At 40.2% G+C, this 17,340-nt stretch overlaps 2 protein-coding genes across 2 annotated transcripts; one reads left to right on the top strand and one right to left on the bottom strand.

Moving 5' to 3' along the window:
• The first annotated feature begins 278 nt into the window (after nucleotides 1-278).
• On the top strand, nucleotides 279-4,919 carry dazap2 (DAZ associated protein 2). The gene is made up of 4 exons (XM_021616562.3): nucleotides 279-605; nucleotides 1,491-1,609; nucleotides 1,728-1,970; nucleotides 2,225-4,919. Exons 1-4 carry the CDS (start codon nucleotides 593-595, stop codon nucleotides 2,351-2,353), a joined length of 504 nt encoding a protein of 167 aa, XP_021472237.1. The 5' UTR covers nucleotides 279-592; the 3' UTR covers nucleotides 2,354-4,919.
• Nucleotides 4,920-5,080: 161 nt separating this feature from the next.
• On the bottom strand, nucleotides 5,081-16,573 carry smagp (small cell adhesion glycoprotein). The gene is made up of 4 exons (XM_090185023.1): nucleotides 16,153-16,573; nucleotides 8,161-8,206; nucleotides 7,736-7,792; nucleotides 5,081-7,445 (listed from the first exon to the last, which is right to left on the bottom strand). Exons 2-4 carry the CDS (start codon nucleotides 8,180-8,182, stop codon nucleotides 7,273-7,275), a joined length of 252 nt encoding a protein of 83 aa, XP_090041149.1. The 5' UTR covers nucleotides 8,183-8,206; nucleotides 16,153-16,573; the 3' UTR covers nucleotides 5,081-7,272.
• Nucleotides 16,574-17,340: the final 767 nt, after the last annotated feature.

Raw genomic sequence — 17,340 nt, 5'->3', positions numbered from 1 at the left:
GGAATGTGCGTCGCGCGGTCATGTCAATAAGGCGGCATGGTGCATCGTCCTGAAACACAAATCTATTTTCCATAAAATATATGTCTGAATTTTTAAACTAGAGTTCTTCATTGGGAAAGCAGATAACGCGTTTTTAATCAGAAACAATCACTTTTGCATGGGAAAACAATGAATCCCACTCATTAGTCCACGTGCTTAATCTAGCCTAGGCTATGTCACTTTTGTTTTGAGCCGATTTCACCATGGGTTTTGTACGGGGCACACCTGGCTCACCGCTCACGCCGGGAATCATCCCGGCCCCAACACGAATAGAATTACATTCACCCAAAGCAAACACCTCCAAACTGGGTAATCCGGGACAGATAATCGAATCCCCCCCCCCCCCCCCCCATTGAAGGGAGCCCACATTACGTAGCTAACTGCATCCACATCACAACAATCAGAAAATCCAGAGAAAAACAAGGAAGTGAACGGTCACGTAACTCTGAACTGTTATCTCCGTTTTTAGTATTAAAACGGTCCTGATATAAAAATACATACAACTTCAGAATCATCGTCTTCGACTCAGAAAACCACACACCAATTCAGGACAATGAACAACAAAGGTAATTTAGCTAACGTCCAAAATCATTGTTGAATAAGCTAGCTAACAGCGGCTAACGTTAGCTGCAAACTAGACTGCGCGGTCTACCTGGCCGTCGTCGTTGGTGTTTTCATTATGAATTAGATAAATAGCTACAGTTGTTTAAATTGTAAGAGTCGACCGGTAAGTAGCCAGCTAGCTTATATCTGTTGCCAAATACGTAACGTTAGCTAGCTAGCGTTTGTTACAGGCTATTTAGCGCGTAGCCGCGTACACTGACCTCAACCATGAATACAACACTATTCAGCTAACGAGTTAACAGTAGGACCTGTCATAGTCACTTATGTAAATTGATTAACTGTATTGTTCTGACTAAATTAACGTGGCTAACTAGCCAACTGTAATCATGATATTGACGAAGGAAGTATTTCTCTGTTCTGTTAGCCAGTCATGGGTACATTTCTTTTGTTTGAACGGTCTGTTGTAGATTAACCTAATGTAGCAGGCGTAAAAAGACGCCTGAGCGGAGTTCCCACATCCGTTTCAGTGGAAACGGAAGTTTGGTTGAAAATACTGTTGTTCCCATTAGACAACACAGCCACAAAGTCAAAATTGCCCATCGTACGATTTCATTGAATTATTTTATTTTTTAAGGTTAGGTGTATGGGTTAGGTTCTGATTTTAAAGATAAATTGTAGAAATTAACGGTGTTTATGACTGTGGCTGTGTTAACTAGTGACGCCCATATTGTATCCCTGATCTGGAAAAATCTGTTTTATTCCGACCCCACGAAGAGTGGTCGTAGATTAACAATCTGGCATTCAATAATGTTTTGCAATTGTGTGACGTTTGAGTAAAACAAAGTGTTGGTAGTGATAATAGCATAATATTATTTTGTGTATCACAGGTTCCTATCCCCAGCAAGCTGTGTACCCACAGCAGAGCAGTGCACCCATCTACCCCCCTGCTATGCAAGTGTCTCCTCAGGCACCCCCTTACACAGACGCACCACCTGCATACTCTGAGGTAACCATTTATACTTGGAATAAATGTGTTATCTACTTTTGTGAAGATTATTCACAATCATACCAATACAAACACACTGACAGACTGTCTAACACTCCCCCTTTCCATTACTCCAAAGATTTATCAGCCCAGGTATGTGCACCCATCTCAGGCTGGCCAGCTACAGCAAATGGCCCAGTACCCTGGCACTCAGATGTACATGCAACTGCCCCAGTCCATGGCTGTTGGACCAATGGGCCACAACGTCCCCATGGCATACTACCCCATGGGAGCCATGTATCCCCCTGGCTCCACTGTGCTAGTGGAGGGAGGATATGATGCTGGTGCTCGATTTGGTCAAAGCAACAGTGCTTCCATCCCTGTGAGTATCCGCAAAACACCATGCCTATATCAGGGGTGTCAAGCTCAATTCCTGGTGGGTGCTGGTTTTTGTTGTTTCCTTTCAGTTTGTGTCTACTTAAGACTTAGACAACCACGTGAGGGGAAAGTCATCGATAACCATAATAAGTACAAGGGAGGAGCCAAGTATATTGCCTGTGTTGTTGATTAACAGATATTGGTAAAGTTACTCATGCATGTGACTATTTCTTTCTCCCTCACCTAAACACATCACAGCCCCCACCTCCTGGCCACATGCCTAATGCAGCTCAGCTGGCCGCCATGCAGGGTGCCAACGTCATGATGACACAGCGCAAGAACAACTTCTTCATGGGTGGTTCCAATGGTGGGTACACCATCTGGTAACAGCCAGCATTTGCCACAACTTCTCCCCATACTCCTCTCCCTCATTCAAAATGATGACTCCCTCTCCTGTCCCATCCGCCAACCCCTTTCGGGCTGCTTGGCCATGCCACAATACTGATATCACTTAACGGAATGTAATATTTTAGAGCCCCGATAAAAGGTACAGTACTCCACTTTCGATCCAGAGTCAGTCTTAATTACTTATTCATAATTTGGGCTTCTGAACCGGTTCCCTGACCTTACAAGGATAGTGCTGCTGTCTTCAGTCAAAACACATTTCATATGTTACTGGCTAGATTTTCTTTTTGAGTGAATGACATCGATCTAAACTCTTAACTGTCACCATTTTTGTACTTTATTACTTCAGTTTTTCATGTTTATTTGGACTCGGCCTCATGTCTTCCTCACAAAGAGTGCTAATGATCCAAGCAGTGCATCACATATACTTTAGTTTTTTTCTTTTTGCTGTTGCATGGCATGTTGAATATGCCCAGTAGGCCTATCTAAAAAATCAGTTTCTCCGCCCACCGGATTGTAGTATAATAGAATACTGGTATGTTAAACAAGAACCAAAACAAACAAGAATGGATTACAAAATTCTAACCAGACTATTTATTACATGCCATGGTGGTTTACTGTACCTTCTTGGGCAACTGTAGATGAACATAATCGGGTGCCAAACAGCACCGTGACTTAAATAAAAGCGAATTAACTTAAAATACTTAAGAACGAAATTCAGTGTGATTTTCCAAATTGAGATTTGGATCACCGAAAGGGTTGGTTGGCTTTACATTTTTGCAGTTATATGTTTTTCCCCCTAAGTCGGATACCCAGAGTTGGACATCATCCCAGTGTTTCGTTAAGTAAAATAATGGCACCCACAACCTGTTCTTAAAACACAAAGTACTGTCATGTAGGGTAGAATAACCTACTAAGATCAGTAGGTTTTAAGGGCTGCAGTGTTATGAAGCCTTTGCGGGTTAAATTAAAATATAACTAGTTTGTTTACTTTCTGTCTCATCTTCAAGTGATTTGTTTGAATCAATTACTAGTTACTTACTTTGTAAGTATAACCACGGAGATGGTTGTACCAAAGATATGGTCTAGATTGCACTACAAAATGTTTGATTGACTTAATTATAATAATTCAAATATGGCACATTTTAAAAGGAAACATATCAAACAGTGATGATGGGTTTGAAGGTACTTAAGACCTTCGATCTGGCATTTGTTGCTGTATTTTGTAAGGGGGTGATTAAATGTTTAATGTAATTGTGACTAGGTGGTTCTGCATGCCTTTTTGCACTTTTGCTCTGTACAACATTGAATTTTGTGAAGATGTATCATTGCTAATTTTTATAGAAATGCCACAATTTAATTTATGTACACTTCTGGAAATGATAGATTTTGCTACTTGTTTTTAGTTCAAATGCTAATAACCTGCAAATACAGCGCTAGGCAAAGGCTACTCTTTCCTGTACAACTTATTGAAGGAATTTCATTGAAGTGTCTTTTCACTCAGGGTGAGATTCCTAAATGTTTTAGGACTGCAGCAAATCACTTGCATATGGTTCCCCTTACCCGACTTGTTAATTGTAGTGTTAAGCCACACCATTATTTATGAATACGCATTGTCAGTCGAGCTTACACAACTGTTTCTTTTCCAATACACTTATGTGCGCTGCTAATTAAACTACCGTATAACCTTTTTAGGTCATATCTAACACTAGGTTTGATCCAGTTTGTGAAAACGCCTAGATTCAAGAATTTGATATTTTGGTTTAAACATTAACATTCAGTGCAATTTCTTTATTTTTCCATATGTAATGCAACTCATGTCTTGTATGTTATGATCAAAATTCATGTGTCACTGGGTATCCGACTTAATAGCCTAGATTTGATAGTTGTGGCCCTCCATTAAAACATGTAGTCCTCACTGAAATGTGAATTCCAGGTTACTTTGGTCAGTTGATCAGCTGTCTGGAAACCTGCTAGCCTAGCATGCAACCTGTTTGCACATTGTATCATCAGACTGCATCTGCTCTTGGTTACACTGATCATATGACTAGCTACCATTCCAAACATGGTTGTCATGTCACTCATTTTGCACAGCTGTAAATGTGTATCCCATTCCCAAACACACTGATGCATCATAGGGTTTAAAAAGGGGTCACAGCTTTCAAAATGTTAACAAAAAAGGCTCATACAATTTTGTTTAGTTTCTTTCTGTCCCAGACCTGACTCATGTTTATAACGCAGCTTAGACCTAGCAATATGATGTACCGTAATGCTTACCAGTAGATGCCATGCCAACCACAGCCAGTGTGGAGTAAAAGTTTCTGAAGGATTTATGGACATTTATAGTTCAGGGATTCTCTTTAACATTTTTATAATATGGATATGTATTAAAGTGATTTGATGGACTACAGTACTTTCTTTTAAGATTACTAAGTGTCACTTTGGTTTGAGACATGCGTCTGGAAGAACTCTGGTGCAGTTAACTTTTTATACTAAACAACATTTAAGGTGACAAATTTAGAATAAAGGATATTTTGGAAATTTGAAATGCTACCTGTTCCGAGTGCTTTTCCATCATTTATAAAATCAGATTTGTGTCATGCATTAGGACTCAAGCAGCCCTGTATAAATCGTAAGAGGTGAAGAAATGTTTCGTGCATAAACACCTATGGCTTATAGCTAGCTGGATTAAGGACATTGAACACTGAGTGATTAAAAACTAACAAGCTTTATTGCCATGTCAGACCTGCAGTCTCAAATTGAGGTCTTTCATGCCACTTACTGCCTTTGGCAGATACTTCAGTAAGATCATACAAACACAAGATGGTGTATTTGGTAATAGTAACAGATACAAAACAACATTTCCCGTTTAGCTGCCCAGTTTTGAACTGGTAAATTATGTATAATGGCATGAGAAGAAAATAAAAAAATCTGTGCCTTCTACTGATCAAGAAATACAATTTCCCATTTAGCCCCCAGGAAAATATATACAGTGGGGAGAACAAGTATTTGATAACCTGCATATTCGACAGTGTTTCCTACTTACAAAGCATGTAGAGGTCTGTAATTTTTATCATAGGTACACTTCAACTGTGAGAGACAGAATCTAAAACAAAAATCTAGAAAATCACATTACTCAAAAATCATACAATTAATTTGCATTTTATTGCATGACATAAGTATTTGATCACCTACCAACCAGTAAGAATTCTGGCTCTCACAGACCTGTTAGTTTTTCTTTAAGAAGCCCTCCTGTTCTCCACTCATTACCTGTATTAACTGCACCTGTTTGAACTCGTTACCTGTATAAAATACACCTGTCCACACAATCAAACAGGCTCCAACCTCTCCACAATGGCCAAGACCAGAGAGCTGTGTAAGGACATCAGGGTTAAATTGTAGACCTGCAAAAGGCTGGGATGGGCTACAGGACAATAGGCAAGCAGCTTGGTGAGAAGGCAACAACTGTTGGTGCAATTATTAGAAAATGGAAGAAGTTCAAGATGACGGTCAATCACCCTCGGTCTGGGGCTCCATGCAAGATCTCATCTCGTGGGGCATCAATGATCATGAGGAAGCTAAGGGATCAGCCCAGAACTACATGGCAGGACCTGGTCAATGACCTGAAGAGAGCTGGGACCACAGTCTCAAAGAAAACCATTAGTAACACTATGCCGTCATGGATTAAAATCCTCCAGCGCACGCAAGGTCCCCCTGCTCAAGCCAACGCATGTCCAGGCCCGTCTGAAGTTTGCCAATGACCATCTGGATGATCCAGAGGAGGAATGGGGAAAGGTCATGTGGTCTGAAACAGAAAGAGAGCTTTTTGGTCTAAACTCCACTCACCGTGTTTGGAGGAAGAAGAAGGATGAGTACAACCCCAAGAACACCATCCCGACCGTGAAGCATGGAGGTGGAAACATCATTCTTTGGGGATGCTTTTCTGCAGGGGACAGGACGACTGCACCGTATTGAGGGGAGGATGGATGGGGCCATGTATCGCAAGATCTTGGCCAACAACCTCCTTCCCTCAGTAAGAGCATTGAAGATGGGTCGTAGCTGGGTCTTCCAGCATGACAACGACCCGAAACACACAGCCAGGGCAACTAAGGAGTTGCTCAGTAAGAAGCATCTCAAGGTTCTGGAGTGGCCTAGCCAGTCTCCAGACCTGAACCCAATAGAAAATCTTTGGAGGGAGCTGGAAGTCAGCATTGCCCAGCGACAGCCCCGAAACCTGAAGGATCTGGAGAAGGTCTCTGTAATTGCAAACAAAGGTTTCTGTACCAAATATTAAGTTCTGCTTTTCTGATGTATCAAATACTTATGTCATGCAATAAAATGCAAATTAATTACTTAAAAATCATACAATGTGATTTTCTGGATTTTTGTTTTAGATTCCGTCTCTCACCGTTGAACTGTACCTATGATAAAAATTACAGACCTCTACATGCTTTGTAAGTAGGAAACACTGCGATTTTGCAGGTTATCAAATACTTGTTCTCCCTGCGGTATATCTTTTTTTTACCAATAGAATCAGAAAATGAAAACCCTTCAGAGTTGACACATGGGGAGCAGATTGATAACAATTGACGCCATCTTAGACATTTCCCCCACAAGAATCTCATGAAGTCCTCCATCCACCAGTGTTAAAACAGTTCTCTTACTTTACACACAACTGTTATATTGTGAAACCATCAGTGTGCACACACTTTTACTAATTAATATCATCGCTTGCCCAGCTTATGTGCTTATACGTGATAGTGTATTCTCTTGGGTAAAATCTATGTAGGTCTTCAATTCCGCAGACATATGGTAGATGTCCATCAAAGATTGTCAGTTTGGCAGAGAACATTTTGTTAAACACCCACCCACAGTTCTCACATTCCTCCTCGTCATCAAGTTCAAATGAAGTACTCCTTCTTTTCATCAGTTACGATGTCACCGTGGGCCAGATCACAGTCCTCCCCCGGGGCAGGTTCTCCTGTGGTTCTGTAGGCACCCTTGTTGTGGCACAAGTACCGGTACAGAAGGAAACCCAGGCCAGCTAGCGTCAGTAGAACAAGTACGATGACGACTACAGAGAGAGAATAGAAGAGAGAGAAATGCTTTAAGAATAGGGACAGAAGTTCAGCTAAGGATAGATGCATACGCTTTAAAGGTAGACTCAGGGATATGACGTAGATGCAGAACGTAAACCGCACATGCGCATATACTAAGAGTGAAGTCTTGCATCTCTATCTCAATATCTGCGGTGCTACTTGTGGCACCATTTTGTGGAGTCTACTTTTAAAACATAGGGTTTTGCACATTTTTGTTTTTATCATACTGAAGTGAAAAGAAAAGTTAAAATAAAATCAGGCCTACTTCCAATGACAGAGGAGTCCGTATGACTGGGAAGCGATGTAGGTCTCATTTCTGTTGCTGAAGACATAAAACAATCCGTTTCATACTGTAGGCTGTGCTAGTATAAACATGAGAAACTGCATTTTCTCAATGCAGGGAAATCTGAACTGTATTTTATTACACAGTAATCTGCTTACAAAACAGCTAAACTCAGGTCCAGCCCATGTTTAATCTATTTGACATAACGCAGTGCCTTAAATCAGAAGTAAAGACAGAGCCGTCATGAAAAAGGGTTGTGTGTCATCAACTCTAGAGGAAAATATGGTTACAGCATTTCATTGACACACAGACTTCAAAATTCAAATAAACATATTTTGTCTTCTTTGTGAAATAAGTGCCATATAAAATGGCATTTATCTAACACAAAAAAAGGACGTCCCACTTACCTGTCATGGGAATAGAAGTCATGGTGATTGATGTCAGATTCACAAGCTATGGAACAAATGAAAATTACAGTACTTAGTCATTGTTTACACAACACACAAACTCAGACATAAAAGGCACTGTAACCAACACAGTACTAAATTCTGTAGATACATATATCACATTATCTGGCGTACAGCCAAAGATGTTTGGTGTGCATTACTGGGCTTTGCAGGAAAGCCCTACACAAACCACCACAGATGTTTCAACTAATCTTCAAACTCTAGTCGGTGAAAAAAAAGTATCTTAGAAATGTCCATTTCCAGTTGCAGGTGGTTCTACAAAAACCATAGAAAATTCAGAAAGCTATTAAATCCATGTTTTGTATTGAGTGAGATATGCCTCTTGCATGTGTGTAGATCTTTGTTTTGGTTGCACTGTGTGACGAACTGCCATCTAATGCTACACCTGGCCGTGCCGCATAAAAACTAGTAGTTCCTGCAAAGCTGCTGGGAAATGCTAGATGTGCGGCAGCTAAGATGACAGGGTACAAAACATGGATTTAATATACATTTTTTGTAGAACCATCTGCAACTTTATACTGACATTTCTAAGATACATTTTTTCACTGAATCGAGAACGATGAAAGTACAGCCAAGAACAGGTTAGTTGAAAAATCTATGGTGGCAGTTAGTGTGTATGAAGTTAATTAGTGGCTTTATTCAATATAAAAAATGATAAATGGGCAAAATATAAATCTATGCGTTTCTAATTCCTCTTCCTAAATGGGTATGCATTTATGACAAAATGTTAAGCATTATCGTTTTCATGATTGAGTATGCATAATGCCTGCTGATTTGAAAAATAAATAGCAAAGTGTTTTTCATTTCCACAGTACAACACTGACACGTTTAGAAATGAAATGTAAAAGCTTAAATTACCAATAATTTCTCATGTAATTTACTTGTGACTGCATGAATTGTGACAAAATTCAAATGATCAATCAATGCTCAACTTTGCTATTTAGTTTCCTCATTGCTCCTTTGCTTCAAGTATTTCTTCAAGTATTATAGTATTTCTTCAAGTATTTCTGGATCAGAGAGGAAGAGGCGAAGCTGTACTATATACTGAATAACTCCGTATATATATATATATATATATACATACACACACATACACACACAGTGTACAAAACATTACGAACACCTCTTTCCATGGCATTCAGACCAGGTGAATCAAGGTGAAAGCTATCATCCCTTATTGATGTCACCTGTTTAAATCCACTTCCATCAGTGTAGATGAAGGGGAGGAGACAGGTTAAAGAAGGATTTTTAAGACTTGAGACATGGATTGTGTATGTGTGCCATTCAGAGGATGAATGGGTAAGATAAAATATTTAAGTGCCTTTGAACGGGGTATGGTAGTAGGTGCCAGGCGCACCAGTTTGAGTGTGTCAAGAACTGCAACGCTGCCAGGTTTTTCCACACTCAACAGTTTCCCATGTGTATCAAGAATGGTCCACCACCCAAAAGATATCCAGCCAACTTGACAACTGTGGGAAGCATTGGAGTCAATATGGGCCAGCATCCCTGTAGTACACGTTCGACACCTTGTCGTCCATGCCCTAACGATTTGAGGCTGTTCTGAGGGCAAAGGGGGTGCAACTCAATATTAGCAAGGTATTCCAAATAGTTTGTACACTCAGAGTGTAGATAATCTTTGCTATGCTGGCCAGGACAGCGAATGAGCAAGAAATGAGGAGACAGCTCAGGCATGGTTCTTGCTGCAAGCAATATGATGGCTGGTATATGTAGTTACCACAGGGGACAGGCTTGTGGTAATGGCTGGAGAAGCAAAAGTGGAATGGTATCAAATAAATAAAAACACATGATTTGATGCCATTCCATTTGCGCCGTTCCAGGCATTATGAGCCGTCCTCCCCTCAGGAGCCTCCACTGTTAGCTACTAGCTAGGTTAGATATGCTAGCTAGCTGGCCATGGTGAGGCAAGTCAACACATTTAAGAAATGAACAGAGACATAACCTACTAAAAATGATTCTGGTCTAAACAAATAAAATACATATATTTGACAGTGACAGAGAGCGAGGGAGAACGGCCCCTTTGGCCATTAACGTTAGTCCTTGGTGGGACAGTATTTACAAAAACTGGGGTTGTCATGTCATGGCACCATCAAATCAAATTTTATTTGTCACATGCACCGAATACAACCTTACATGGAAATGCTTACTTACAAGCCCTTAACCAACAATGCAGTTAAGAAAAATACATACAAAATAAGAAATAAAGTAACAAATTAAAGAGCGGCAGTAAAATAGAGTCAATGAGTGGGGGCACCGGTTAGTTGAGATAATATATACATGAGGGTAGAGTTATTAAAGTAACTTATGCATCGATAATAAGAGTAACAGCAGCGTAAAAGTAGTCTGGGTAGCCATTTGATTAGATGTTCAGTAGTTTTATGGCTTGGGGGTAGAAGCATCTTGGACCTAGACTTGGCACTCCGGTACCGCTGCCAGTGCGGTAGCATAGAGAACAGTCTACGTCTAGTGGTACATCCCCTGGACAAGATGCTAGTCTTTCGAATGGCCTTATCCCCTATCTATCTATCTATAGTGCCAAGCAGAGATGCATCAGGTCCCATTTTTACAGTCTTTAGCATGACTAGGCCAGGGATAGAGCTGTCCAACCTTTAAATCTCAGCGAGGACACTAACCACAAGGGCACTGAGTTGGTTATGCAAGTCATACTGTAGGTAAAACTATATTGCATATTGATTTGTTCCATGTCGACTGGAAAATGAGGCATGCAAAATTAACCATCACAAATTGTTTTATTAAGGATATACACCGTACTGTACCCTTGGTGACCTGTGATGGAGACCTACAAGTAACAGTTATTCTTAGAATCACTGGTGTTCAACAAAAAAGTTACTACTGTAGGTTTCCAACATATGATTGGCAGAACCTCATTGAAGAGCAAGAACCTCACTGAAGAGCAAGAACATGTCACTAGTGGTAACAAAGTGGCACTGTAATTTTAACTGAACACTTCAAGCAGTTCAGTGACAACATAAGTCTGCCCTCTTCCTCATCAGTAAAGTTAGAAATATTGGTATCATTGGGGACGATATTCCTTCTTAGTTTCTATCAGCCATGGAGACAGGTCATCAGCCAGAACTGCCTGTGAAAAAAGGAGTGCAAATTATGCTAAAAGATTAGAATAGATGAAAATCTAAAACACAGATCAATGTACAACTCATGATAAGTACACTAGTCACAATTCACAAATCCTACAGATTTTTTATAGTACAAAAACTGTATGCTCCGGTTTAGTGCATGTCATAACCAATCATTCACTCAATTTACAGTTCAATTAGGTATTATAGCACGGGTGGTGTGGGGTATCTTTCAGACATTTTGGTGCCCCTCCAGCCCTTGCTTTCTAACCCGTCTGATGGTGGGCAGCAGCGTCTGGAAGACAGGAGGGGCAGCGTCTGCTGGAGGACCTGCTGGGGTGTCCCGTACACAGCAATGACATCAGTTTCCTTAGGGTTTGAACACAAAATACATTAGTTGAAAGGCACACTGTCATGTCTGGGGCAAATGAGCTAATATAGAAAGGGATTTATTTTAAAATCAGACAACAGGAACTCTTAAGAATCATTGATTCCAGTCCATATCAGATCTGCCCACTTATAATCTCTGGTACTGTCCCATGTGGGCTATAATAATGAAATACTGCAACGTTGACATTATTTACTGGCATTCAAACAAAAGCTTTACTTGCAATAAACAAAATGATAAACACAGTGGGGGAGGATCATAGGACTACAATATTAATATAATCTGTATTGCTCTTAAATTGAGGGAGTTTAATTAAGCTGGACCGGGATGCGCTGGGCTATGGCCCGTGACGTGAATGGGCAAAAGTGGTGAGGGAGGAGCGCCCTGCTCAAATCGAAAAGTAATCTGCACCACCAGGTCATATTGTCAACAAGACAGCATGGTTCATCGTTCAGAGACATACGTTTTCCATCAAAGTACATGTTCAAATTTTCGAACTAAGTTTACTTGTGAAGGCAGATAAATAACATATTAGTTTTAACCAAGAGAAAACACTTTGCATGTGAACAGGGCTTGTAAGTAAGCATTTCACAGTAAGGTCTACACTTGTATTTGACGCATGTGACAAAAAAACATTTGATTTTCAACGTTCTTGACATACTACACTTTTGTTTGAGCAGACTTCGCAGTGAGCTTTGAACGGCGATCCCGGCTCACACCCGAGAGGCAGACGGTTTTTCAAAACAATGACGTTTCATCCAGTGCAATTTCCACCAACCCGGCCAGCTTAATCAAATCCCCTCATTATAATATCGCTGTAGCCCTCAATGCACCTTCCTCTGAAATGACAAGACAAAAAAAGCCACTTACCTAAAAGTGTTCCATGATGTCTTGTGGTGAAGGTAGCTAGCTCGCTAGACTAGCCAGTGGGCTAGCTATCTAACACAAGCCAGTAACGTTAGCCAGTAGTGCATAATAGCCAGCTAGCTACATTACAGGAAAAAAAGTCAAACATGTTATTCAAAAATGATGAGCATTAGAGGTCGACCGATTATGATTTTTCAACGCCGATACCGATTATTGGAGGACCAAAAAAGACGATACCGATTAAATCAGACGAGATATATATATATACATATATATATATATACACATATACACACACATTTGTAAAATGACAATTACAACAATACTGAATCAACACTTATTTTATCTTTATTTATGTATTATATTATCCATTTAGTCTCAAATAAATAATTCAACATGTTCAATTTGGTTTAAATAATGCAAAAACAGTGTTGGAGAACAAAGTAAACGTGCAATATGTGCCATGTAAAAAAGCTAACATTTAAGTTCCTTGCTCAGAACATATGAAAGCTGGTGGTTCCTTTTAACATGAGTCAATATTCCCAGTTAAGAAGTTACAGTTTGTGGTTATTATAGGAATTATAGGACTATTTCTCTCTATAACATTTGTATTTCATTTACCTTTGACTATTGGATGTTCTTATAGGCACTATAGTGTTACCAGCTTAATCTCAGGAGTTGATAGGCTTGAAGTCATAAACAGCACTGGGCTTCAAGCATTGCGAAGAGCTGTTGGCAAACGCAGGAAAGTGCTGTTTGAATGAATGCTTACGAGCCTGCTGATGCCTACCGCCGTGCAGTCAGACTGCTCTATCAAATCATAGACTTTATTATATTATAATTAACACACAGCAATACGAGCCTTAGGTCATTAATATGGTCAAATACGGAAACTATAATTTCGAAAACAAAACGTTTGCTCTTTCAGTGAAATACGGAACCGTTATGTATTTTATCTAACAGGTGGCAACCTTAAGTCTAAATATTGCTGTTACATTGCACAACCTTCAATGTTATGTCATAATTATGTACAATTCTGGCAAACTAATTACGGTCTTTGTTAGGAAGAAATGGTCTTCACACAGTTCGCACCGAGCCAGGCAGCCCAAACTGCTGCATATACCCTGACTCTGCTTGCACAGAACACAAGAGAAGTGGCACAATTTCCCTAGTTAATATTGCCTACTAACATGCATTTCTTTTAACTAAATACGCAGGTTTAAAAAAATACTTGTGTATTGATTTTAAGAAAGGCATTGATGTTTATGGTTAGGTACATTGGTGCAACGACAGTGCTTTTTTCACGAATGCGCTTGTCAAATCACCACCCGTTTGGCAAAGTAGGCTGTGATTCGATGATAAATTAACAGGCACCGCATTGATTATATGCAACGCAGGACAAGATAGTTAAACTAGTAATATCAACCATGTGTAGTTAACTAGTGATTATGTTAAGATTCATTGTTTTTTTATAAAAGTTTATTGCTAGCTAGCAACTTACCTTGGCTCCTTGCTGCAGTCGCATAACAGGTGGTCAGCCTGCCACGCAGTCTCCTCGTGGATTGCAATGTAATCGGCGTCCAAAAATGCAGACTACCGATTGTTATGAAAACTTGAAATCGGCCCTAATTAAAAATCGGCCATGCCGATTAATTGGTCGACCTCTAATGAACATTAATATGGAGTTGGTCCCCCTTTGCTGCTATAACAGTATCCACTCTTCTGGAAAGGCTTTGCACTAGATGTTGGAACATTGCTGTAGGGACTTCCATTCAGCCACAAGAGCATTAGCGAGATCGGGCACTGATGTTGGGTGATTAGGCCTGGCTCACAGTTGGAGTTCCAATTCATCCCAAAGGTGTTTGATGGGGTTGAGGTCAGGGCTCTGTGCAGGCCAGTCAAGTTCTTCCACACCGATCTCAACAAACCATTTCTGTATGGACCTCACTTTGTGCACAGGGGCATTGTCATGCTGAAACAGGAAAGAGCCTTCCCTAAACTGTTGCCACAAAGATGGAAGCACAGAATTGTCTAGAATGTCATTGTATTATGTAGCATTAAGATTCCCCTTCACTGGAACTGATGGTCCTAGCTTGAACCATGAAAAACAGCCCCAGACCATTATTCCTCCTCCACCAAACTTTACAGTTGGCACTCTGCAGTCGGGTAGGTAGCGTTCTCCTGTCATACGCCAAACCCAGATTTGTCTGTCTGACTGCCAGATGAAGCGTGATTCATCACTCCAGGGAACACGTTTACACTGCTCCAGAGTCCAATGGCGGCGAGCTTTACACCACTCCAGCTTGGCATTGCGCATGGTGATTTTAGGCTTATGTGCGGCTGCTTGGCCTTGGAAACGCATTTAAGGATGCTGCCAATGAACAGGTATTGTGCTGACGTTGCTTCCATAGGCAGTTTGAAACTCAGTAGTAAGTGTTACAACTGAGGACAGATTATTTTTATGCGGTATGCGCTTCAGCGGTACCGTTCTGTGAGGCCACTGCACTGTACTACTTAATGTTTGTCTATGGAGATTGCACGGCTGTGTGCTCAATTTTATACACCTGTTCGCAACGGGTGTGGCTGAAATTGCCGAATCCACTAATTTGAAGGGGTGTCCACAAGGTAAGTTGCTCGCTAGTTTAGATACATGTCACGTGACAATTACGTGACATGCATCTAACCTACCGGTAGCTAGCTACATATTATAGCCAATTAGCTAGCTACTAGTCCCCACTTGCAAACACCCTGCTCTTCTGTGGGGTTTCACACTGATTGTTGTTGCCGGGATAGCCTAAAAACACACCACAATCGATACAGCTACAACCGAACATGACCATCGCCAGCAAGCACAACTCCACCCAGTGTTTGACTGACAATCAACACAAGTCGAAAAAACGATCATGCAAATGAGGAAACGAAATAGCGAAATTAAGCATTACGATTGTCATAATTTAAATGATCAATCTTAAACCAGAGTATGGAAAAGCATTGTCAATTGAAAAAAATAATGTATTTGTCACAATTCATGCTATCACAACAAGAAAATTAAAATGGCAAACATGAGAAATTATTTTTAATTTAAATTATGTTTTTGGATGTACCAGTGTTGTACTGGATAGTATCATGGAAATGAATCAAACACTGCTATTTTTCAAATTGGCAGTTCTTTTTTTGCAATTCCATTTTTTTAAAAACAAATACATACCCATTTAAGGAAAATGAATTGCAAACATGATATAACATTTATAATTACCATTTGCACTTCCAATTGCGTTTTAGTAGCTAAATGCTCCCATATGTATGGGGCTTTCCTGTAACGCCCAGTAATGGACTAACCAGTTTCCCTTGTATCTATGCTAAATCGTCTCAAGGGTCAATTGATTTAGTTACCGCCCTATCAGGGTAATAAAAAGCAGTAAAGGCTAGAATATTCTCATCATTTCCATATATCAAGCATTGATGTATTAAATCAGGGTATCGCCTGGCATAGCCTGTTTACTGGCTACATCACACGTTTAATGCTGCCATTGTTCATCACACAGTTGTCTACGCAAATTTTACCTGAGGAAGTAGTTTAGCTAGCTGGATCTGCTGAGAGAAATATTTGCTTGCTGGTAACCTTCAGGTACACGACTTTTGTCCTTACAAAAATAACAACAGGTACAAAAATAAGGTCGATAAAGCAAACTACCAACAACGAACAAAAACAGACGTGTATCCTCACAGCTCAAACTTTCCTGTAATCCCTTGCGCGTTCGTGAGACTCATGTCTGCTCGCCCCCGTGAAATTGCAAACCAGGTTCCCATCGCGATTTATTTTCTGACGCCATACGGTATAAATACGAATTCACAAGAGCTTGTGTAATTGTAATGTGATATTGTACCCCCTAGCTCGATTGTCCATTGTTTGTAATCTATGTATGCTTGTGTTCCCTCATGTACTTGATGTATTGATTTGTTGTTAATAAAAAATGTAAAAAAGGAGAGCTGTGATGGAAACAGGAAGTTTCGGTAAACTACCCAAATGTAAACTAAACTAAATACGCTAGACAAGGTGGAACCTTTTTGTGTCATTAAAATGTATTATGCGAGAAATGTCGGTGGAAACGCTTTTATGCACAAATATTGATATAATAACCATTTCATCGAAGTAAATTTGGAATCACGTGACATGTTTTGCAGTCCCACTACGACTCGTCGGGAAAGCATGTCGTTTATTAGGCTATAAATTAAGTACATTATGATTCATTTCACAGGGTGGTGAACGTGCAAGGTGAATATCGAGGGTCTTCTGGTGACATAATAATCGGTGTTTGGCTGCCGTTTGAGAAATACAAATAATCTCACTTTTTGGTCCATTATAATAGTCGCATAATGTAGGCCAGGACTCTAACCCTGTTCCTGGAGAGTTACGGCCCTCTAGGTTTTAACATAACCCCAATCTAGCACACTTTATTCTAATAATTAGCTGGTTGATAAACTGAATCAGGTTAGTTACAACTGGGGTTGGAGCAAAAACCTACAGCAGTGTAGCTCTCCAGGAAAAGGTTTGAATTGGAAACCCCTGATCTAGGCTATATGTGCGCTGGCGAGACCGCACGCATGTTTTTGTTGTCAGAAAACCATCAGTAGAGTTGAAAATGCGATGAAAACTCATTTAACTTGTACTTTTTATTCGGTACTTGGAATTTTTACCACAAAAGGTATGTTTATGTACACTACGTCATCACGCAAAGCCTTGTATCTGCA

The sequence above is a fragment of the Oncorhynchus mykiss genome, chromosome 9 (assembly GCF_057628025.1).
Source record: "Oncorhynchus mykiss isolate SJ-2025 chromosome 9, ASM5762802v1, whole genome shotgun sequence".
NCBI classification, from domain to species: Eukaryota; Metazoa; Chordata; class Actinopteri; order Salmoniformes; family Salmonidae; genus Oncorhynchus; species Oncorhynchus mykiss.
The sequence above is the reverse complement of the archived record's forward strand: the minus strand, read 5'-3'. Positions and strand labels throughout refer to the sequence as shown.

Coding starts and splice junctions, on each gene's coding strand:
- dazap2 (XM_021616562.3), top strand. Junction 1,610..1,727: donor CACCACCTGCATACTCTGAG/GTAACCATTTAT, acceptor ATTACTCCAAAG/ATTTATCAGCCCAGGTATGT. Junction 1,971..2,224: donor GCAACAGTGCTTCCATCCCT/GTGAGTATCCGC, acceptor AACACATCACAG/CCCCCACCTCCTGGCCACAT.
- smagp (XM_090185023.1), bottom strand. CDS start 8,182: ATGACTTCTATTCCCATGACAG. Junction 7,793..8,160: donor GACTTCTATTCCCATGACAG/GTAAGTGGGACG, acceptor TTATGTCTTCAG/CAACAGAAATGAGACCTACA. Junction 7,446..7,735: donor GGACTCCTCTGTCATTGGAA/GTAGGCCTGATT, acceptor CTCTCTCTGTAG/TCGTCATCGTACTTGTTCTA.